This window comes from Anomaloglossus baeobatrachus, chromosome 4 (assembly GCF_048569485.1).
Source record: "Anomaloglossus baeobatrachus isolate aAnoBae1 chromosome 4, aAnoBae1.hap1, whole genome shotgun sequence".
Lineage (NCBI taxonomy): Eukaryota > Metazoa > Chordata > Amphibia > Anura > Aromobatidae > Anomaloglossus > Anomaloglossus baeobatrachus.
In genome coordinates, this window is record NC_134356.1 from 265532113 (window position 1) to 265557112 (window position 25000).

At 47.3% G+C, this 25000-nt stretch overlaps 1 protein-coding gene across 1 annotated transcript in view; it reads right to left on the reverse strand.

The window, feature by feature from the left end:
* Positions 1-25000, reverse strand: part of FGD6 (FYVE, RhoGEF and PH domain containing 6) — a 168347-nt gene that overhangs the window by 79413 nt on the left and 63934 nt on the right. The window contains exons 4-5 of the mRNA XM_075344811.1: positions 8089-8156; positions 7970-8000 (exon numbers count right to left, since the gene is read on the reverse strand). Of these exons, the coding sequence (XP_075200926.1) occupies positions 7970-8000; positions 8089-8156 (99 nt within the window). The remainder of the gene's footprint in view (positions 1-7969; positions 8001-8088; positions 8157-25000) is intronic.

Consider the following 25000-nt stretch of genomic DNA (forward strand, 5'->3'; position numbering starts at 1 on the left):
AGCCGACTTATCCCAATTGATGTGCAGTCCCGAAAACTCCCCAAATTTATCTATAGTATCTATAACCACAGGCAAGGTCTCTTGTACTCTGTCCAAAAAGACAACCATGTCATCCGCATACAATCCTATTTGATCTGTGCGGTCGGCTATAGTGATTCCAGTATTCTGTGGATGAGAGCGAATTCTAATTGCCAAAGCTTCAATAACTAGTGCAAACAATGCTGGAGACAGAGGGCATCCCTGTCTCGTGCCCCGTCTCAGTGAGAAAGGTGCAGATATAATGCCATTGACCAGTACCCTGGCCGTCGGGGACCTATACAATATATGAATCCAATTGCTGAATCTAGGCCCAAAGGCGAATCTCTGGAGGCAGGCAAACAAAAATGGCCATTCTACCGAGTCAAATGCCTTGGCCGCGTCCAGCGAGGCCAAGGCCCACTCATTTTCCTGGAACAATGTACTATATTGTACTATGGACTGGACCCGTCTTATATTTATCGAGGTGTTTTTTCCAGGCATAAATCCTGTTTGATCTGGGTGAACTATACTCAATATAACTGAATTGAGCCTGGACGCCAATATTTTGGTAAAGATCTTATAATCCACATTGACTAGGGATATAGGGCGGTATGAGCCGCATTCGAATGGGTCTTTACCCTCCTTCCTCAGCACAACTATGTGCGCTTCGTATAAGGAGGCAGGTAGAGAGTCACCGATTGAGAAATGAGAGAAAACATCTAATAAAATCGGGGCCAATACATCACAATATTTACTATAGAATTCTATGGGGAGACCGTCTGGACCCGGAGATTTCCCCCTAGCCATATCTGAGATGGCTGTAATCACTTCGTCCAGTGTGATGTCTGCCTCCAGAGACTCCCGTTGCGATCTGCTCAAAGTGGGAAACTCCAAATCCGATAGATATTCCCCACAGCTTTGAACTCCATGAGGGCTTCCAGAAGTATATAGGGTTTTATAATATTCATGGAAGCACTCCAAGATATCTTCAGGGGATGTGGCTGTGGAGCCGTCTGCCCTCCGTATACCTAGTACTGTATTTGAGGTGTTATGTTGCCGAACCATATATGCCAGTAATTTACTGGACTGGTTTCCAAGCTCAAAGTAAGATTGTCGAGTGAAGAACAGTTTGCGTTTGGACTTGGTCTCACAGTGTTGCATATACAGCCTGTATGAATGCATCCAGGCTGCTCTGTTCCCATCGGTTGGGGCTGTAATATATTCTGCCTCTAGGTCCTTAAGTCTCCCCTCCACCATGTCATCCTCATTTCTAGTCGCTCTTTTAAGATATGTTATGGTTGAAGAAAGACACCCCCGAAGGTAAGCCTTGAGAGTATCCCACACCAAGTTAATATTCCAGGGTTTAGGGTGGATTTTTAGAAAATCTTCTATTTGGGTCCGGGTCCTATCGCTTTGATCAATTAATTTCAACCAAAAGGGGTTTAACCTCCAAAAGGGTTTGCTAACATTTTGATTAGTCTTAAGAGTGAGGATCACTGGGCTATGATCTGATATGCCCCTGACCCCGTGTACCACTTCATCCACCGAGGTCGCGACGTTGCTTGACCCAAAAATATAATCCAGTCTGGACAGCGTACGTCTAGTGGAGGAGTGACATGTGTATTCTCGAGTGTTAGGATGTCGGAGTCGCCAAAGGTCTATCCACCCGCCTCCCTCCACGCATTGTTGTAAGTCAGTCGAATCCGGGGTCGATTGTTGTCTCCCCCCCATCTACCCGAAACCTGTCCTGCTCCTCATTCATCACAAGGTTAAAATCCCCCATGCATAACACATATGCATCTGGGTAGCTGAGGGCAAAGCTCAGTGCCTGTTTAAGAACGGAAACGCGAGCCGGTGGGGGGTTATAAATGCATAGTAGCACATAATCTCTAGAATCTATAGACGCATATATAAACACAAACCGCCCCTCCGGGTCACGCCTTACCACCTTTGCTTCCCATCGTATGTTTTTATGGACCAATATAGAGACTCCTCTGGAGTAGGTGGTGTGGAACGCATGCGTCGACCATTGTACCCATGGTTTGTTTACTAGTCTGGCTATGTCCCGTGTGAGGTGAGTTTCTACTAGTGCCACCAGCTGAGCTCTGATTTGCTTAATTTGGGAAAATACCTTGATACGTTTTTTGGGAGACTTAAGGCCTCTGACATTCCAGGTCATAACTATCATCTCTGACCCCATATCATATAAATCTGTTTATAGAACCAGGATCCCAAGTATAAGGCGCGTTTCATCCCGCAACTAGATGCGGTTAACCCACCAATAGTTTGAAGCCTATCTCTGCAAAGAAATAAAGTTTATGCAATAGCAGCTGGAAACATAGAAAAACAATATCGAACTTCAGGACCTTTCCGATAAGTCCTGTAAAACATTTCAAACATCAATGGGGATACCACCACTGAATGCAGTGTCCTGGTATAGGTGGTATTAGAGTGCACAAAATAGGGCTCCCATCTCACAGGAACCAACTCCTGGCCAATTCCTCCATCACTCAAGGCACGGAGAAGTCTTGTCTTTCTCCAAAGGGGGCTTCAAGCTTTAATGGGAGATGAAGGGCACCAGGGGGCTCAGCAAATGTCACTTAGTAGACGTAGCCTCATTGCTTCTGCCCCTTAGGTCTCGGGTGCAACTGTAACCAGTCCTCAGCCTCAGCAGGTGTAATGAAAAACAGAGACGACCCTTCATGCACTATGCGGAGCCGGGCAGGGTATAGCATAGAATAGATGATGTTTCGCTCCCTTAATTTTTTTCTTCACATCCATGAAGGTGGCCCTCTGTTTCTGGAGGTCCACCGAAAAGTCTGGGAAGATCGAGAGTGTAACATTGTTAAACTTAAGTGGGCTCTTTTGTCGGGCTAGGCGGAGTGCTGTGTCTCTATCTCTGCAGTTGAGTATCCTTGCTAAGAAGGGACGCGGCGGTGCACCTGGAATAGGAGGTCTCATTGGAACTCTGTGCGCCCTCTCCACTGCAAACGTCGAGGAGAACTCGTTCCCAAGATTAGATTTCAGCCACTCCTCCAGGAACCGTTCCGGATGCTGACCCTCTGAGTGTTCTGGCAGTCCTATGATCCGTATATTGTTTCGACGCATGCGATTCTCTAGATCATCTGCTTTCTGGCGCCATGCGTTTGTTGATCCTGCCATTGTAGTCATTTTAGTTTTAAGTGGTTTTATTTGATCTTCCAGTTCTGACACTCGTGTCTCAACTTCTGTTGTTCGGGCCCTCAGGGATTGCATGTCTTGACGCAAGCGGCCCACCTCTGAGTGTACCTCCTCAATCTTCCCTGTGAGGGAGCTATTGCTTGTAGAAATTGCTTGTAGAAGCTGTTCATACACCTGCCTCAGGGTTAAATCATCTTGATCTTCTGACCCGTCAGGCAATGGTGCTTGAGTGGTATTTCTCCTGGCTTTAGGGGTATCTGCCTGACCACCCCTTGCGTACTCTTTAAGCTTATCAATAGCTCCACTTTGTTTAGGGGGACTCATGTTGATTCACTGGGGGTTTGCCGCTTCTGCACCCCTCTCTTATCGTGCCCCTGTGCGTCCAAATCCGTGCCTCTGCAATGTATATTTAATAATATGTCCGTCTCCACTTGCCCACCTCTTCCAGAGAGCCAGAAAACTGCAACTTTTATATTGTAAAACAACAATGAAGGAAGTCCCAGGGCAGCACAGCACTCAGGGTATATTTATCAGGGTGATGCAGGCCTGCACAGCGTGGGGACTTCAATATGTGTCTCTCCTATGTTTTCATGTGTCAGAGAGTCTGCAGGGCCTGTCTTTCAAGGCTCACACTCCAAACCCTCCAGCACCCTAGGGGTTAATGTCTCCTGCACAGCCGCCGGCTCTAAGTGTGCTGCTCACTGATTGCCAGATACACAGCTAAGGGGGAGATAACTCCCTGTGCTCACCGCTCCCGGGTCTTCCTCTGTAGGTATATGCCTGTTGCTCCTCTCCGCTCCTGGAGTCACACGCCGTCGCTCACCATGCAGCTGCAGGTCACAGAGAAGATGGCCACTGCGTCCCACGCTCCAGCCCCAGGGGATTCAGTGATGTTGTGCAGGGCTCAGGGAGCAGCTCCAGTGGAACAGCCAGCCCCCAGACAATGCCTTTGCTCCTGGATCGTCCCTCAGGGTATGTTTCCTGCACTCCTCCTTGCTCTCTGGAGTCACACAGCGCCGCTCCCTGAAGGTGCCGGCAGCGGGGAAGATGGCTGCCGCTCCACGTGCTGCAGCCTCAGGAGATCAGTCTGCGCCTGCAGGATTAAAAGATAAATAGCACCGATGGGGACCGACAGTCTCCAGGTGACGTCCCTTGTCACAGCAGCTGGTGGGCAGGTTGTCGGATCAGGTACCAAGTGTTAAACGGCCAGGATGAAGTCAGGATTAGAGGAGCTCCTTCTCTGTGCGTCCTCTCTGGTAAGCTACATCGCTCCGCCCCCGAAGCATACAAACTTGAAGAATAATTTAACAGGTTAATCTGTGTGAAATATGAACAAAATAAAAATAAAAGGAGAAAGAAGTCAATGTTCTCTTGTGCTTTTTTTTCGTTTAGGGTTTTGGAATTGATATAAATGGTTTATTATTATAAAAACACATTGAACATTTACAGGCAAAACACAAATGTGCTCTGGGCAGACTGACTGCAAACCTGTATGCAGAGAATATCGCTGGTCTGTTTTCATTAAATTTGGTAATGGCATCAATATTACCCCTTTTGCAGCTGCTGTGAGGGATTTCAAACTTTATATAAACCTCATTATATTTACAAGCACTGAACTTCCTCAGCAGTTCTGGATTTCCTTCTGATCCAACACTAGTGATAAGCCAGGAGTCTCCGCAATCTCAACAACAGCTGTGTCCTCAGACTGAGACAACATATTCTCAGACGTTTTCTGGAATGTTTCAGGACCTGTGGCACTGTAAAGTATTGGGCTATGTGCGCACGTTGCGTAAATTCATGCAGTTACGCTGCGCTTTGCAGCGCAGCGTAACTGCATGCGTCCTGCGTCCCCTGCAGTCTATGGAGATTGTGCAGGGGCCGTGCGCACGTGGCGTCTCAGAGCGCAGCGCTTCGGCTACTGCCGAAGCGCTGCGCAAAAAGAAGTGACATGTCACTTCTTTCCTGCGCTTTGCCGGCAGCTCCTGCTCTGTCTATGGCAGGAGCTGCAGGCAGAGCGCATGGAATCGGCGCTCACTACGGACATTTCTGCAGCGATCTAAAGCGCACATGTGCTCTTCAGATCGCTGCAGAAATTTCTGCAGTGAAGTACGCAACGTGCGCACATAGCCTTGCTCTGTTTAGCTTTTTCCAAAACAAAAGCACAGTAATGCCCTTGCATATCATGTGTTCTTGATGGTACTGACATTGGATATATAATGAATACAAACCTAATGTAGCGCCGGCATCCATGCACCGGTCGCCCACCTCTCTGCAGGGACACCCACTCACTCACCACCATAGCCAAGCCGCAGTACGGCTTCCCCGCGCTCCTTCACGTGGGTGTTTCCTGTCTCTCCCCCAGGACCTGTGCACAGCCCTCAAGGAGTGCTCCTAGGGCGTGCACGCTCACCGCTGCCTTTATCTTAAAGGGCCAGCGCGTCATTCCCTGAAAGTGTCTCTCAGCCTATTGCTGAGAGGCATTGGCTACTTAAGGCACTCTCCCACTAGGGGAGGTGCAATGCTATTAGTTAGTGGTTTGTTTCTAATCCAAGTAGTTGTCAGGTCGCCTTGTCCACTACTCTTCCCTAGTTAGTGTACATTCCTGTATCCTTGACCTGCTGGTACCCTGTGCCTGTCCGTGTCTCCCGCCTCAGTTACCACTATGTTCCCATCTTTACTACAGTAATTACTGTGTCTGTCCACCCTGGCTGTGCCCTCTGCATCAGCTATTCCAGTGGTCCCAGCTTTACCAGTGACTGTGTCCGATCACCCCAGCCAACGTTGGACTGGCTACCGGAGGAATCTCAAGTAATACCAGGCCTGGCCGCGGTTACCTGCACTGAACTCCGGAGCTTTCACCTGGACTGAACCGCAAGCGCCGAGCGATTGATTCCCCGACGATTCCGGCCTGTCTGCAGATGACATGAACTGAACCGCAATCGCCGGGGAATCAATCACTCAGCGCTCGCGGTTCAGTCCTGCAAACCCCAAGTTCAGTCCAGGCTGCACTCCAGAGTTCAGTGCAGGTAACCGCGGCCAGGCCTGGTATTACTGGAGATTCCTCCAGTAGTCAGTCCGACACTGACCCCGGCCATGCAATCTCCCTCAGCTACCTCTGTGGTCCTTGCTGCATTAGACTCTGCCTGTTTGTCCCTACCCTGGGTGTCAGCTGCCACAGTCTTAGTCAGTCCCCTGGGAGCGACACCTGGCATCTGCCTCACTGCAGGCACTTAATCAAGCCCCTCCCACTAAAGGGCAAGCCCAAGGTCCCCCTGCGGTTCAGTGGGTCCACTCCTGCTTTACCATCTACAGCAGTGAGTGTTACACTTAAATAATATAATACATATACAAGAGAACCAAGAGTTTTTGTGTGCAAAAATAGACAATTTTATTAGATACAGAAGGTGAATAACCATAAAATCACATCAAATCCATTGTTTTCAGGACCCAGAGCTGGGATACATGCCATATCAGGGCTCAATTTCAGACAACGATAATATAGTAATGCACCCAATCCGGTGCATATGTTGAGTGCAATTTAAGCAATATCAACCTGTCAGAAATGTTACCCCTCAAGGCCCCATCATATCGCGGCAATTGCCATACTATCTTCGGTATCTCATGATGAGAAAGGATGCTCCTTGTGGAACATGATACAAATAATGTTATTATGCCTGCCATTCTCTGCATTTGTGGATTCTACATACCTGCAACATGATGTTTGTATATGCTGTTACGCTTCTGGCGAGTCCCGGTGGTTCCTGTGCGCGTGCGCCGGCTCACATGCTCGTCCCTGCCCGATCGCCGCCGTCTGGACGTCTCGTGCCTGCGTGGGAGCCATGAAGACGCGTCCACACTCCTGCGCATGCGCGATTATGACGTGACGGCGGCGGTCTCGCGGGACTTGCCTGTGAGCCGGCGCATGCGCCGTGTGTGAACTTCCGGGCCGGTCTCATAGCGCGCTCATTTAAAACCGGAGCTCTGGGATGGATGGTTAGAATACCTCCATCCTGATGAAGATTTTAATATATCGTTGTTCGAAACGTACGTCGCCCTTGTGAGGTTGTTGCTGTGACCAGGCTGGGCCATACCACCCCACCACTGACTGGTAGATATACCGAAGATAGTATGGCAATTGCCGCGATATGATGGGGCCTTGAGGGGTAACATTTCTGACAGGTTGATATTGCTTAAATTGCACTCAACATATGCACCAGATTGGGTGCATTACTATATTATCGTTGTCTGAAATTGAGCCCTGATATGGCATGTATCCCAGCTCTGGGTCCTGTAAACAATGGATTTTATGTGATTTTATGGTTATTCACCTTCTGTATCTAATAAAATTGTCTATTTTTGCACACAAAAACTCTTGGTTCTCTTGTATATGTATTATGCTTTTGAGTATGTGCCAATTGTGGGGGCTTTTACCACATTGTCCCCACATACAAAATACGTTGTGCTCTCTGGAGCGTTTTTCTAATCTATACTTAAATAATATAGACTGATGTTTAATGAGCAACTAAGGACCACAAATGTACATTATTGGCTTTCCTAAGACTCTAGCACACCTCTAGTTCACTATTATATTCGTTTTAATAATTCAACTTTGAAGATTTAACAGTGTAGAGAACATATCTAACAACATGGGTATGGAAATGTTTTTTCGCTAGTTATAACGGGTGTTTAAGGAGGGGGTAACTAATATTGCGTAGGGCTTGTGTTATACAGATATACAAGACCATAGTTCTTTGTATTATGCTGTACTTACTATATGCAGGAGCTTAAGGACATCAACAAACCTGGTGAATAGAAAGCATAATTAAACTCTGGAATAAACAAATGTATAAAAAAAAAAAGAGCAAGTAAATGTACTCAGTCAATACTTACACTTTTTCAGAGCTCATGATTTCCTTGGCAATGTAATAAATTTTGGTTTTCTTTCTTGTTTTTTTTTCCTGTCATGTGAATGAAGTAAGTTTGTTACAAAACTACCACTCTTCCTAGAGATGCAGACATTTCATTTGTTATATAAATTCATTATATAAATGTATTATACAAGAAAATAAAAAAGGTGTAAAGGAACCCGTCACTCGATTGCCCAATACAAGCCATATGCCTTGTTATATAAATCTCTAACCTGATAGGGCTGGTGTATTTACTTTGACAAACTGTGTCAGAATAGCTGTTTTAAGGCCACTTTACACACAGAGACATCGCTAGCGATGGCGCTGGTGAAAGCACTCGCCCCTGTCTGTTGTGCGTCACGAGCAAATCTCTGCCCGTGACGCACAACATCGCTTACACCAGTCACACTATACCTGCCTGCCTAGCGACGTCACTGTGGCCGGCGAACCGCCTCCTTTCTAAGGGGGCAGTTTGTTCGGCGTCACAGCGACGTCACTAAGCGGCCGCCCAATTGAAGCGGAGGGGCGGAGATGAGCGGGACGTAACATCCCGCCCACCTCCTTCCTTCCTCATTGCCGGCGGCCACAGGTACGGTGATGTTCCTCGTTCCTGCGGTGTCACACGTAGCGATGTGTGCTGCCGCAGGAACGACGAACAACCTGCGTCCTGCAAAAGCAACTATAATCAGGAAAGGAACGACCGGTCAACGATCAGGTAAGTAATTTTGATAGTTAACGGTCGTTTGTGCGTTTCACACGCAACAACGTCGCTAACGAGGCCGGATGTGCGTCACAAATTCCGTGACCCCAACGACATCTCGTTAGCGAGGTCGTTGCGTGTAAAGCGGCCTTAAGGCCCTGTGTGCACACTGCATTTTTACCCGCGTTTTTTGTGCATTTTTTGCAGCAGAAATTTCTTGAGAAAATGGTTGTAACCTTTTTGCAGACATTCCCCAGCAAAATCTATGGAAAAAAAATAGCTGTGCGCACACTGCGTTTTTTTCTCAAGAACATTCTTTCTGCAGAATGTCTTGAGAAAAAGAATGAGCATGTCACTTCGTTTCTAAAGGTACCTGCGTTTTTTGCCATAGATCATGGTAAAAAAAAAAAAAAAAAAAAAAAAAAAAAACACAAACCACACGCAGGGAAATGCCTGCGGAAAAAAAAATGCATCAAAAACTCGGTAAAAATATGCATTTTTCGGTGCGTTATTGGTGCGTTTTTTAACGCAAGTGCGCTAATCTTTCAGACTCAAGAAATTTCTTAAGAAAAATCTTTTTTCTAGTGCGCACAGGGCCTAATACTTTTTGCATATTACCTCTTCAGAGAGGAAGAGGACTTGAACACTAGTGCCATATAAGGCATATAAGCCTCCTTACACTGAAATACCAGGAGGTCACTCCACAAGGAGTAAAGTTACCCCTTAGAGCTTATTTTGAAATGTAATCTCAATTGTCGCCCACCCTGTCTAATGGAACAGGTCCTTCGTGTCCCAAGAGGCCACACAGCTCAATATAAGCTGCAGCTGACAGTCAGGCTAGGTGGGTGGAAATTGAATACATTTCAACTCATAAGCTCTCTGATTTTGCTGGTTTTATAAAAAGCAAAATTTTAATATCAGGATTATACAGCCTTTATTTCAAATCTGTTTTATTGATGAAACTGTTGTCAATATACAAACATATCATTTGTGCAATTACAATACATAAGCATCATTTTCTCAATGCTGGGATAACATCCAGAAATTGTTACATTACTAAATTTCTTGGAATTCTTCAAATTATCTTTGTGCTATTACCATACAACCACTTGTAAATTATAGGTCAGAATTTTACTTCTTTTGACTTCCCGTATCCTAATATACTCATTCTCCTTGTATGTCTATTGTCTTATGAATTATTGATAAATCTTTTCATATAAAAAATGAAACTAGAAAAATGCAGATTAATGTTCAGAAAAGAAAGAAAGAAGAGGAAAGATATAAGCATAAAGAAGAGGAAATTAGAGAAAAGGGGGGAGGGGGGGGAAGCAAGAAAAGAAAAGAAAAAAGGGGGGGGAAGGAATGAGACTCCCCACCGTTTCTCAGATTATACAGCCTTTATGACGTGATTTTCACAGGAACTATACCAAGCTCATCAGGTCCAAAACATCTAGTTAATAAAAGTAGGGAGTATGCACTGTGGAATATAGTTACTAGGGATGATCGAATACCTCAAATATTCGGCTTTGCGAATATTTTCCGAATAAGTCGCCGCTATGCGAATAATCGATGCGTAATGCAAGTCTATGGGAAGCCCAAAAAGTTCCGAATAGTTATTATTCGGGTTTCTCAGACTTACATTGCGGATCGAATATTCGCGAATAGTCGAATAGCGGCGAGGTATTCGGAAAATATTCGCGAAACCAAATATTTGAGGTATTCGATCATCCCAAATAGTTACAGATCAACTCTACAGATTTTTTTTCAATAACCTTTGAAGTCTCCAGACAACACTTAAGGCTAGGTTCACATTTCCGTTGTTTAAAATCCGTCAGGTCCGTCAGCAACGGATCAGTAGTTTTTTAGATGTCAACTGATGCAACGGATGTGTTTTTCACAGGATTCCTTTCACAGGAATCCTGTGAAAAAACTGATCCGTCGTGTCCGTTACATCCGCTGTGCGTCCGTTTTTGACGGTCATTTGATCAGTCATGATCCGCTTGTGTTTGGGACAGCCCAGTGGGTGTGCCAAATATGCTGGGCATGCTCAGTAGAGCATGACGGAATCCAGCGCTGGATTCCGTCGTAAGACGGATTACGACGGAATACAGCACCATAGACATCCATTACAAGCGTGACGGATGGCGACAGATTCTTGCGCGGTGCGTTAATTTTGACGGCCCGGAAAACGTTATTCTGCGTTGCTCCCGCCCGGCGGTCAGTCAAAAAACAAGGTCATCAGTCGCAATCCGCCACTAATACAAGTCTATGAGACACAACGGAATCTGCTAAACGGATTGCGTTGTTTACCATAGCCGCGGATGTGACATACATCTTAACGGAAATGTGAACCTAGCCTAACTATTAGTGAAAATGTTTGAGTATCTCTCAAAGATTCATAGGAATATTTCTGAAGTAGAAAACAAAACAGAAAAGAGAAAATTGATTGTTAGCAGGTGATAGAAATATTCAACAGCTCTAATTTCTGCCAAACGAGGGTTTTAGAAGACACGGACTGGTAAGGGCAAGTTCACACCTCCGTTGTTTTGCTTACATCAGGTCCGTCGTTTTTTAGGCTAGGTTCACACTTCCATTGTTTTGCATCAGTCACAATCCGTCGCCTTGAGGAATTACGGTATCCTGCAAAATATTTTGCAGGAATCCAGTTTTTCCCCATAGACTTCTATTAGTGACGGATTGCGACTGATGATTCTGCGTTGCATCCGCTGCGTCGCGGTCAGTCGTTTAACTGACCGCCGGGCGGGATCAACGCAGCCTGTAACGTTTTTTGAGCATCGCAATCCATAGGATTTTGCTGCGCATGCGCTCTCTGGCTCCCTGCACCCGTAACCAGGATACACATCGGGTAACCATGCAATGCGCTTTGGTTAGTTACCCGATATTTACAGTGGTTACGTGTGCAAGGAGCCAGCGCTAAGTGGTGTATGCTGGTAACCAAGATAAATATCGGGTAACCAAGCAAAGTGCTTTGCTTTTAGTAACCCGATATTTACCTTGGCTGTGCACTGAGCCCGAGACTTCACCGCTCGGCTCAGCCCCCTACCGCACTCCGCATGTGTACACACTCACACACACTCACTTGTCCCCAGCCCTGCAGTCCCCGCGGCACTGACGTACTCAGTGCCACGGTCCCGCTCGGCTCCACCCCCCGCACACAACGGAGTCCGAGAATGATTACTGTTCTGTGTCATCCGTTGTACAACGCATCAGTCACATGCGTCAAGCAACGCATGTGACTGATGCAAAACAACGGAAATGTGAACCTAGCCTTAGCTGTCAACTGACGCAAAGGATGTGTTATTTCACAGGATTCCGTTCACAGGAATCCTGTGAAAAAACTGATCCGTCGCGTCCGTTACATCAGTCGTGCATCAGTTTTTTTTACGATCAGTCATGATCTGTTTGTGTTTGGGACAGCCCAATTAGTGTGCCAAACATACTGGGCATGCTCAGTAGAGCATGATTGAATCCAGCGCTGGATTCCATCACATGATGGATTACGGTGGAATCCAACACCATAGACATCTATTATAGCTTTTTGCCGGATGGCGCCGGACACCTGCGGAGTCCGTTTTTTTGCCGCTCTAAAAAAACGTTACATTCAGCGTTGCTCCTGCCTGACTGTCACTAAACGACCGATCCGTCACACGGCGGATGCAACGCAGGGCCATCAGTCATAATCTGTCGCTAATAGAAGTCTATGGGGGGGGGGGGAACTGATTCCTGCAAAATGTGTTGCAGGATACCATAATTCCTCAAGGCGACGGAGGCAAAACAATGGAAGTGTAAACTTACCCTAAGATGTCATTAATCTGGAATAAAACCAGCAAAAGTGCATTAAGGCTATGTGCGTACAATGCAGTTTTGTCTCTCCAGCGAATAACATACCCGTGGCCCAAAAAACATGCATCAAAAAGCACATGCGTTTTTGCCAAGTTTTCGCTGTTTTTTTTTTTACACATATATGCTATGCCGTGGATGCAGTCAAGTGATCCTAGCAAGCAGAGCACTCCATATACAGGCTGCAGTTATTACTGATAATTACTTAATACTGGAGGCGGGTTGGGTGATTTCCTTTGGCACTATTAACGGGCAAGATTTTTCTATTAACCTTTTAAGGATCAGTGAATTTTTAGCTTTTATGCTATTGATTTTTCCTTTAAAAGTCTTCCAAGAGGTATAACTTTTTTTTTCTGTTGATATAGCCACATAAGAGCATGTTTTTGGGTTTTTTTTTGCAGGAAGACCTGTAGCTGTGAATGACATCCTTCATTTTGTTACACAATCTACTGAAAAAAAGGAACAAAAATCCAAGTGGGATAAATGGATGAATAAAATGCAATTTTGCATTGTTTGTTTTTTTTGTTTCTACAGCATTAATTGTATAGTAAAAATTACTTGGAGACATGATTGTCCAGGGAAGTGCGATGACGTTACCAAACTTGTATTTTTGCTTTAGCACTTAAAAATACAAAAATCTATACAAGTTTTTTTTTTTTTACAAAACTGTTTAGCCATTTTCTGAGAGCTACAACATCCCACCAAGGACAACATCTGCAAGAAGTTTTGTATGTTCTCCCCGTGTTTGCGTGGGTTTCCTCCCACACTCCAAAGACATACAGATAGGGAATTTAGATTGTGAGCCCCAACAATGGGGGCAGTGTTCCTGATGTGGGTAAAGCGCTGCGGAATATGTTAGCGCCATATAAAAATAAAGATTTTGGGGGGCGTGTCCTGGCCATGAGGGAGTGAGGTTGTGTTTTGCCTCAGCTCCCCCTTATCTCCCAGGAAATCAGCTACTACATTAATTTTTTCGGCCCTCTATCCCGGACTATGAGCACGAGGAGGCGGAGGGGAGCTCAGGGACACCTTTCCAGGCAGAATCGAGGCAGCATCCAGCGATTTCTGGCTAAACCAACAGTGGCACAGATGGAGCAGGAGGGAAGTAAGATGGCCGCTGGCCTTGTCAGCTATGCAGCAGTGGCAGCGGGGGAGGGGGCGCACAGAGTACCTGTCAGAGGCCCACAGCAGAGAACAGCCCGAGGAGCAGAAGGTGGAGGCAGGAATCCGGACGGTGACAGATCCTGTGCAGCTGGAGAAGTGAGATTTGAAGAGCCAGGTACTCGGAGGGAGCAGGCTCTGGTGTCTTCACAGCATGGGGAGCAGGTCCTGGCAGAGGGAGAGGAGGTGGACGGGCGGCAGGTGAGAGGCCTGGGCCTTGCAGACTCTGCAGCTTCTCCTGGAGGAGGGGAGAGGGATCTGACTTTGCTCCTGAGCCCTTCACTGTCCATGGAGCTCCAGGAGGGACAGGAGGATGGGGCTCCCTGGACCTCCAGCCCATTGCTACTCAGTGGTACTGCAGCTGCTGTGACAGGCAGAGGTCAGAGCTAATATAGAAGATATGGAGTAGTGATGTGTCGGTCGCAAACGATCCGACACAAAGATCCGGCTCCCTGCTGTGAACGACAGGAGCCGGATCCCCAGTGTGAGCCGCTGAAATATCTAAGCTGCTCTTTTCGCCGTCAAAACCCCGCCCACCCGCGGCTAAACTCCGCCCACTCAACAATCTAATTGGCCGTTTGTAAGTGAGGGGGGCTTACCCGCGGGTTGGCGGGGCTTTAGCGGCGTTTCTATAATCTTAAATATGTGTTCACCTTGGGTGAACACATTTAATAAGGAGCCGAGAACGAGCTGAAAGATCCGGCTCTTTTTGGTGAACGGAGCCATAGGAACCGGATCACCAAAAAGAGCCGGACTGCCCATCACTAATATGGAGAGTATGGAGCACTCCACCAGCCAGATTTCTCAGCATGTCAGCACTCTGGGGCTGGGGCAGGAAGGTTCCAGCATCCTGAGGGAGCTAAGGGAGCTCAGAGCAAGAATCATCAGCATCCCATCCAGAGAGGACATGGAAGGCTATATCTCCAGATTGGAGAAGGCGTGCAGGTCAGAGCTGACAGAAGTGCGTTCCAGTGTGCAGAATATAGATGCAAGGGTCCTGTCTCAGGAGACCCAATTACAAGAAATGCAGAAGGACTTATCCTCTCATAAAGGGTTTCTAGAGACCCAATCTCGCCAGCCCCACTACCTGACTGAAGCACTGGACGATGCAGAGAACAGAGGACGACGCAACAACTTGAGAGTACGGGGTCTGCCAGAGTCCGTTGATTCCAGGGAACTCCCATGTGTCCTCCAAAGAATCTTCAACAAGATATTGGGCTCCCTCCAGCCACGGAGATCGAACTTGATAGAGCACACAGATCCTTGGGACCCAAACCAGCGGACTAGGAGTTCCCGCGGGATGTGATCTGTCGGGTCCACCATTATTTACAAAAGGAGTCTATTCTGCTGAAGCTCCGGGAAGGGGTACCGATCCTTTTCCAAAAGATTAAGTTGCAGATCCTACCCGACCTCTCTCGTCTTACTCTCCAGAGGAGGAGAGCACTACGGCCTCTGTTGGAGCTCCTTCGGTCACGGGACTTTGTGTACAGCTGGGGCTTCCCTTTTCGCCTTCAAGTCCACAGTGGCGGCCGAATGCATGTTCTTCATTCACCAGAGGATCTGACACCCTTTTCGGAGGCCTTGAATCTCCCCAGAGTTGAAATTGAGGACTGGCCTTCTATTCCAAGAGAATTCTCGCGGGGGCTTCCTCAGCGTCCTCAAAGAAGTAATCGCGGGGAGAGGAAGACGGGAGGAGGAGGTCGTCCCTCTACCAAGGACTGATGTTCGTCAAGACGGGGCTTGTATGCTTCTCACACTTTATACTGTACTTGAGTTTTTTCAACATTTTTCATGTTTCCTTCCGCTTCCTCCTTCTGTGTCCCCTTTGGCCTTTTATCGCCTCTTTTCGGGCCCGTGCTCGTCGACCTCTCTTCCCCCTTACTTCTTGCCCCCTGTCCCCGTCCCCCCCCTTTTTTTTTTTTTGTTCTCTCCTTCCCCCCTTTTTTCCTTTTCCCCCCTTTTCTCTCCTCCCCCCCTTTTTTCCTTTCCCCGTTTTTTGGGGTTTTTTTCTTTTCTTTTCTCTTTCCACCTCTCTCTTCTCCCTCCCTTCCTTCCCCTGAGAGGGGTGAGTCGTGGGGGGGGAGGGGGGGGGAAATTGCGGGGCGCGCATCTGAGCTGGGGTTTGTCTGTGGTTTGGGTTTTATAAGGAGGCCTGGGAGGGGGGGGGCTTCCGTTCTGGAAAGTACACGCCTGGTTTGGGTTTACGCGTCGCAGATTGAGTGACGCTTGAAAGCAATACCCAGGAATTACTGCATTTGTTGGGCTTACAGTTTGTAATCTTTGTTTTCTCTTTTCTTTTTCTCTATTTCACAGCCTAATCTTTTCTTGATTCTTGCTGAGTTTCTTGCTCCTTACTCTGGTCATCTCTCTTTCCCCTTTTTCACCCCTATCCTTAGGTGTGGGACCCCAGTGCTCGGCATGACGCAACTTAATTTTGGCTCCCTTAATTGTAAAGGGTTGAATATGCCGCAAAAGAGATCGCAAATATTTTATGCTATGCATAAACAAAAAGAGGACTCATGTGTTATTATTACAAGAGACCCATTTTCAAGCAGGCCAGGTCCCAGTTTTTAAGGATAGATTTTACACACATGGTTTCACAGCCCTAACCCGACTGCTAAATCCGGGGGGGGGGGGTCTCCATTGCTCTCCATAAGTCATTGGTGTTCTCCGTGATCGACTCTTTGGTGGATCCTGAGGGTAGATTTATATTTCTGAAGCTCCAGATTGGTGTGGGTGTATATACCGTAGCCAACTGGTATGTACCCAACTCCAGACCCACTGTGGCATGCTCTTCCCTCCTGTCTCGGCTGGCGGAATTTGCAGAAGGGACTTTAATAGCTGGGGGGGGGGGACTTTAATTTCACCTTTGAACTGGCAATTTATACCTCCTCGGGGCGGCATTTTATTTCACGAAAAAGGATGTTGGCACTAGGGAAAAAGTTGCAAGCATTACAATTGGTTAATATTTGGAGGGCACTGCATCCCACGGAGAGGGATTACTCTTATTTCTCCCCAATTCATTCATCTTACAGCCGTATAGATATGTTGTGGATTAGCCAACATGCCATGCCATGGCGAGCCCAGGCCTCCATAGGGTCTATATGTCTATCGGACCATGCACCGGTGTTCGTCCAACTCACTCCCTCAGACGGTTCGCGGCGACCATGGACGTGGCGTCTTAATGAACATCTACTTAAAGACGACTTATGTGTAGCGGAAATACGACAGGTGACGAGTGATTTCTTGGAAATTCACGCTCAGGACCAGACGGCCTTGCCGACACAGTGGGAGGCCCTTAAAATGTGTGGTTCGGGGTATATTAATAAAGCATGGATCAAGACTTAAACGGCAGAGGGCCTCTCTGATTACCTCTTTGGTTCAGCGAATACAGACCTTGGAGGCATCCCACAAAAAATCCTTATCGGCTTCGGTGTACGCTGAATTGGTGGGATCCCGGGAGGAACTTAGGGGGCTCTTAGATCAAAAATACTATGCACAGAGGGTACGTTTACAGGAGATACTTATATGAACATGCAGACAAGTGTGGAAGGGCATTAGCCAGGTTTATTCACCCGAGGAAACTCACAAATCATATCCCGAAAATTAAGGACAGAGGAGGACATATGATTCAGGACCCGGTTAAAATAGCTGAAGAGTTCCGAGCCTTTTATGGGGACCTGTACAACATAAAGGGTCCGTTTACTGATATGTCACCGACGGCACTCAATAATAAGATTGAGGACTATGTTCAGCGGACTGCCTTGCCTAGGCTAGCGCAATCAGAAATGGAGACGCTGGAGTCACATTTTACGGAAGAGGAGATATCTTCGGTTATCAGAGACACCCCAGTAGGTAAAAGCCCGGGACCGGATGGTTTTACAACTAAATTTTTTTTTTAGAGTTTTTAGGGAACATATTGTCCCCTTTTTGACACGGGTCTTTAACTCTGTGCCTGCTGGAGTATCTTTTGTTCCTCAGTCTCTAGAGGCGTATATATGTGTAATTCCGAAGCCAGCTAAGGACCCGGTTAATGTCTCCAATTACCGTCCCATATCATTGATTAATATAGATGTCAAATTCTTTTCAAAAGCTCTCGCCAATAGACTGGCACCTTTGCTTCCAAAAGTGATACACACGGACCAGGTGGGTTTTGTGGGGGGTCGAGGCAAGAGACAACACGAATAAGACGTTTCTTCTGCTGGCTCGGGCGAAGGCAAAGGCACTACCTATGTGTTTACTTTCCATAGATGCGGAGAAAGCCTTCGACCGGGTCAGCTGGAGTTTCAAGTTGGCAGCGTTGAGACAGGTGGGGATAGGTGACAGGTTCCTTAGAGGAGTGGCCTCCCTTTATAGTACACCGACTGCCAGAATAAAAGGTAAATGGGTCCTTGTCCGCGCCAATTAGCATAAAAAATGGTACCAAACAGGGTTGTCCCTTATCCCCCCTCCTATTTGTTCTCGTAATGGAGCATTTGGCTTTGGCCATTAGACAGAACCCAGATATAAAAGGGATAGAGGTGGGAGAGCATCATTGTAAAGCGGCCTTATATGCAGATGACCTCCTCCTATACATTACACAGCCCCACATATCCTTTCCCTCCTTGGTTAAGGAAATTGAGAACTTCGGACATATAAGCAACTTTAAAGTTAACTATAATAAATCAGAAGCTTTGAATTTCACTCTGGCGGGGAGGGAAGTAGATCATATTGCATCCAACTTTCCTTTGAGATGGCAGACATCGGCCCTGACTTATCTGGGGGTGGCGGTACCACGGGACAGTACCAAGATTTTTCACCTCAATTACCTCCCTTTGTTGGAACGCACTATAAGAGATCTTAAACAAATCGATAGACAGAAACGGTCCTGGTTTGAACGTATAAATGTCATCAAGCTGGATGTTCTCTCTCATTTTCTCTATATCTTTCAAACGGCCCCTATAGCACTACCATCGTTTTTCTTTACCAGAATACAGTCAATTTTTAACAAATTTGTGTGGGGAGGGAGGAGCTCTCGGGTGGGGAGGAGAGTGTTGAGTAGAGGTAAGGGAGAGGGGGGGGCAGGGTTGCCAGACTTTAAAAAGTACCAGAAGGCGTCTCTTCTGCTGAGACTAATGGATTGGCAATTTAATAGCAGCACTAAACAATGGGTGAGTCTGGAGCAGGTTTGCTCCGAAACGCCCCTGCGGTTCCTCCCGTGGATCACACCGCTGCGGAGGGGACGGATAGATGGAGAGGCGGAGTTTCTCAGGGCATCCCTGAGGGTCTGGGACGTTGAGTGCAGGCGGGGATCTCTCTCAAGGGGTCCTGGTCCACACTCACCGCTTTTCTCTAACCCGGAGTTCCCCCCAGGGATGGGAGTCGAGCGTTTCTTAGGTTGGAGGAGGGGTGAGGACACACGGATAGCCCAGACTTTGCACGGTTTGGAAGTACCCCCCTTTTCGGCCCTTTTGCTCCCAGAGGATTGGCATCCAACGGCTTGGCTGGAATACCTTCAACTTAGGTCCTTTTTGATGGTTGACAACAGACTTGGGCTTTTTGCGGCTCAGCCCACAAAATTTGAACAATTGTTTTTGCGGGAGGATTCTCCCGGGCATCTCTTGTCTCTGTAATCAGGAAGGAGTAAACCAGAGGCGGACATGGGAGACCTTAAATATATCGAGAAGTGGAATAGAGATTTGGGGACTTTCATTCCTGAGGAGGACTGGAAAAAGTCCTTTATCTTCACTCATAAATTTTCCATCGCCTGTGCAGCACAGGAGAAAAATTATAAGATTCTGACCCGTTGGTACAGGTGCCCGGATACTCTACACGCAATATTTTCCGGGGTCTCAGATAGCTGCTGGAGGTGCGGAAGGGGAAGGGGGACAATGCTGCATATCTGGTGGGACTGCCCATTGATACAACCTTTCTGGAGGTCAGTGTTCAAAGCATACGCTGTGATTTGCGGAGAGCAGTTGGTGGGTTCCCCTCAGATGGCGCTGCTTTCAATTCTCCCGGGATTGCTTAAATCACAGAAAGCGGGCCTTCTGAGATACTGTCTTACGGCGGCACGCATGGTGATCCCGAGATACTGGAAATCGACTGGGGTGCCATCTATGAGGGAGTGGTTTGCGGAGACTGCCATCATTCACAGGATGGAGTCCCTAACGGCAGAAACCAATGACTCAGTGGATAAATTTCTTAGGATCTGGACCCCCTGGACCCTGGCTCTTGATTCTCTACCATTTCAGAACCTTATTGGTAACGCATGACGCATGTTACGTTAGTCCAATGTAGCGGCCCGAGTACTGGGGAAGTAATCCCTACCATGCCTTCCCTCCCTCTCTGTTACTCTTCTCTCCCCCTTTTCCTTCTCTTCTTTTCCTTATCTTTCCCCCTTGCTACTTTCCTTTCTCTCTGGTTCTCATTAAATCTTCAAATTTTTTCCTTTTCTATTTTGTTTTCGGCAGTATCCTCACTTTGTTTGAGGTGCAGTTCTCAATTGGGAGGAGATTGTCTGTAGTATAAAAGGTGGTTACATGTCATATGCGTGCCTTATGATAGTTAGTAAGAGAAGAGGTGTTAGTTAGGAAGTGGCTTATACATGATTAAACATAAAAATAAAGATTCTTTTTGTTGTATAATTATATTGTTGATGAGTTGATGTTTTTATTAATACCTTTTGGGGTACGAACATTGACCATTTTAATTTATTACTTTTAGGATGGTGAGGTGTCAAAAAATACGATTCAGACTTTATTTTTGCTCTTTGCAGTGTTTACCGTAGGGATAAATATATACACACATTTTTTGGCATATAAAAAAAAAAACCACACTTTTTTTCTTCGAAATTTAGAAGGAAAGTGGAGGATGCGTCTTAGAGTCCGGATGTACCTGGCTTGCTGTGCGGGGGTGGAGCGGGTCACAGGAGGCAAGGCCGCCGCTGCAGGAAGCTGGCGGCTGGAGCAACACATGTCCACTATTAAATATTCATTGCTCGCCACCCCATAATCCCGCTTTCCTTTTGGCACTGAACCCAGTGCCAAGAGGTGGGCAAGACTATGGGCATGTGGAGCAGTGAGTATTCATTTTGGATTAATCGGCATCAGCGCACATGGGAAGTGGAGGGAGGGTTAGTATTTACATTTTTTTGTGTGCGTTAAAAAAAAACAAAAAAAAAAAACGGCATACTGGGACACATATCAGGATGGGCCCATGATAGGGGATATATATACCAGGAGAGACCACATATATACCTGGAAGGGGCCCAGGATGGTGGACATTACCCCCATAACAGTGTCAGCAGCACATACCTCCCCCATAACAGTGCGCCATGACATTTTTTTGGTTCAAAATTCTTTTTAAATTTTTCTTCCTCTTCTAAAACCTACTAAGTGCGTCTTATGGTCCGGTGAGTCTTATAATTAAAAAAAAATATGGTGTATACATGGTGTTAATTATTAAGACTGGGAGCCCCAATTTGTCCCAAATAAATAGGAGTTTTATGGATATGACAATACAAAACATTTCTATTTTATCTTTAATGGGCAAAAAGTTAGGAGATTTGATCTTTTTTTAAATAATTTAAAAAAAAAACCAAAAAAAAAAAAACCAAACATTTGGAACTTGAACCTTCGATCATTTGGTCATTTATTCTATATACCACATTATTGTGGTAAATAATGGAATTCCTGGTCTACTATGGCTAAGCTTCATAGTGGCCCCAATGTGGCAGTGACGGGGAAGTGGCCTTCAGAAGGTCCCTGGCTGCCATGAAAACCTATTAGGTCTCCCACAATTAAAGGCTGATGTGCACGAGCACCTGCGTGCATCCATTTAAATAAGACAGTTTGACAGCTGCATCTATAGTGTTAGCAGGCTTGCCTGGAACTCTATCGACCACCTCATGCACACGTCAGTATTTTTGTATTAGTGCTTCTATGGAAAAGGCCAGGAAAGTAACTTAAAGGGGAAAAACTAGAATTGAAAGAGTCACACCTGTTCTGTGTTTTTTAGACACTCCTGGTTGTGGCATAAAAATACTGGTGTGTGAATGAGGCCTTAGAGACAGATGCCAACCATAAATTATAGCCGGCAACGCTCAGCTCCTGAGCCCAATGCACACCCATTCCCAGTACGATCAGTGAATTCCTAATGTGTAAAAGGGTTCACTGACTTTTTACATTAAAAACCATCAGACAGGTTAAAAACGAATACAAACATTTATATATAACTACGTGCGTACACACAAAGAGCAGTGAAAAATTTCTGATGGGTTTGCTCATAATCACAATAACTAGTAAGTAATTTCTGTACTAAATGTTACAAAAGGGAAGAGACCTTGGCGTAATCACTAAGTGTTTATGGGCCTGGGCCAAAGGTATGGATAACAGCTGTCAGCTGTGCGGTTAGCTTCATGCATTTACATAGAATATTTCTATTCATGGGGATGTGGTCTACTAGATGTACATGTATGGAATGCTTTGACATTTTAGAAATATTCATTTTATTAGAATTATACAGAGTTCTTAGAACTGGTTTTGTTCTGACATTGCAAATAGGTACCAGAAAGCTATGGCAAAGTGTTGAGGAGAGCCATTGGCTCAAATACTTAATTAACCTCTGGACAGAGGATTGTGGGAAGTGGGTTCAATGAAATCGATTCTCTATACATAAGCCAGTCTAAAGAGATATACAAAATGGCCCAGACGACGTCACAGACCCACCCATCAGCATCACCGCAGATCCGCCCCGATGACATCACAGACCCACCCATCAGCATCACCGCAGATCCGCCCCGATGAAATCATAGACCTGTCCATCAGCATCACCACAGATCCGCCCCAATGACATCACAGACCCACCCATCAGCATCACCACAGATCTGCCCCGATGACATCACAGACCCACCCATCAGCATCACCGCAGATCCGCCCCGATGACATCATAGACCTGTCCATCAGCATCACCACAGATCCGCCCCAATGACATCACAGACCCACCCATCAGCATCACCACAGATCTGCCCCGATGACATCACAGACCCACCCATCAGCATCACCGCAGATCCGCCCCGATGACATCATAGACCTGCCCGTCAGCATCACCGCAGATCTGCCCCAATGACATCATAGACCTGTCCATCAGCATCACCACAGATCCGCCCCAATGACATCACAGACCCACCCAATAGCATCACCACAGATCCGCCCCGATGACATCATAGACCTGCCCGTCAGCATCACCGCAGATCCGCCCCGATGACATCACAGACCCACCCATCAGCATCACCACAGATCTGCCCCGATGACATCACAGACCCACCCATCAGCATCACCACAGATCTGCCCCGATGACATCACAGACCCACCCATCAGCATCACCACAGATCTGCCCCAATTACATCACAGACCCACCCATCAGCATCACCACAGATCTGCCCCGATGACATTACAGACCCACCCATCAGCATCACCACAGATCTGCCCCGATGACATCATAGACCCACCCCTCAGCATCACCACAGATCTGCCCAGACGACATCATAGACCCACCCATCAGCATCACCACAGATCCGCCCAGATCGCGTCATAGACCCACCCATCATCACCGCAGATCTGTCCCAATGACATCACAGACCCACCCATCAGCATCACCACAGATCCGCCCCGATGACATCATAGACCTGCCCATCAGAATCACCACAGATCCGCCCCAATGACATCACAGACCCACCCATCAGCATCACCACAGATCTGCCCCGATGACATCACAGACCCACCCATCAGCATCACCGCAGATCCGCCCCGATGACATCATAGACCTGCCCGTCAGCATCACCGCAGATCTGCCCCAATGACATCATAGACCTGTCCATCAGCATCACCACAGATCCGCCCCAATGACATCACAGACCCACCCAATAGCATCACCACAGATCCGCCCCGATGACATCATAGACCTGCCCGTCAGCATCACCGCAGATCCGCCCCGATGACATCACAGACCCACCCATCAGCATCACCACAGATCTGCCCCGATGACATCACAGACCCACCCATCAGCATCACCACAGATCTGCCCCGATGACATCACAGACCCACCCATCAGCATCACCACAGATCTGCCCCAATTACATCACAGACCCACCCATCAGCATCACCACAGATCTGCCCCGATGACATTACAGACCCACCCATCAGCATCACCACAGATCTGCCCCGATGACATCATAGACCCACCCCTCAGCATCACCACAGATCTGCCCAGACGACATCATAGACCCACCCATCAGCATCACCACAGATCCGCCCCGATGACATCATAGACCTGCCCGTCAGCATCACCGCAGATCCGCCCCGATGACATCACAGACCCACCCATCAGCATCACCACAGATCTGCCCCGATGACATCACAGACCCACCCATCAGCATCACCACAGATCTGCCCCGATGACATCACAGACCCACCCATCAGCATCACCACAGATCTGCCCCAATTACATCACAGACCCACCCATCAGCATCACCACAGATCTGCCCCGATGACATTACAGACCCACCCATCAGCATCACCACAGATCTGCCCCGATGACATCATAGACCCACCCCTCAGCATCACCACAGATCTGCCCAGACGACATCATAGACCCACCCATCAGCATCACCACAGATCCGCCCAGATCGCGTCATAGACCCACCCATCATCACCGCAGATCTGTCCCAATGACATCACAGACCCACCCATCAGCATCACCACAGATCCGCCCCGATGACATCATAGACCTGCCCATCAGAATCACCACAGATCCGCCCCAATGACATCACAGACCCACCCATCAGCATCACCACAGATCTGCCCCAATGACATTACAGACCCACCCATCAGCATCACTACAGATCTGCCCCGATGACATCACAGACATCAGCATCACCACAGGTCCGCCCTGATGTCAGACCCACCCATCAGCATCACCACAGATCCGCCCCGATGACATAACAGACCCACCCATCAGCATCACCACAGATCCGCCCCGATGACATCACAGACGCACCCATCAGCATCACCGCAGATCTGCCCCTTTGTCAGACCCGCCTACGATGACGCCCACCAATCAGCTCATGGACTAACACATTGTTGATCCCATTGACCGATGGAAACATCCGGGCATGCCCACTGTTCTTGGAATA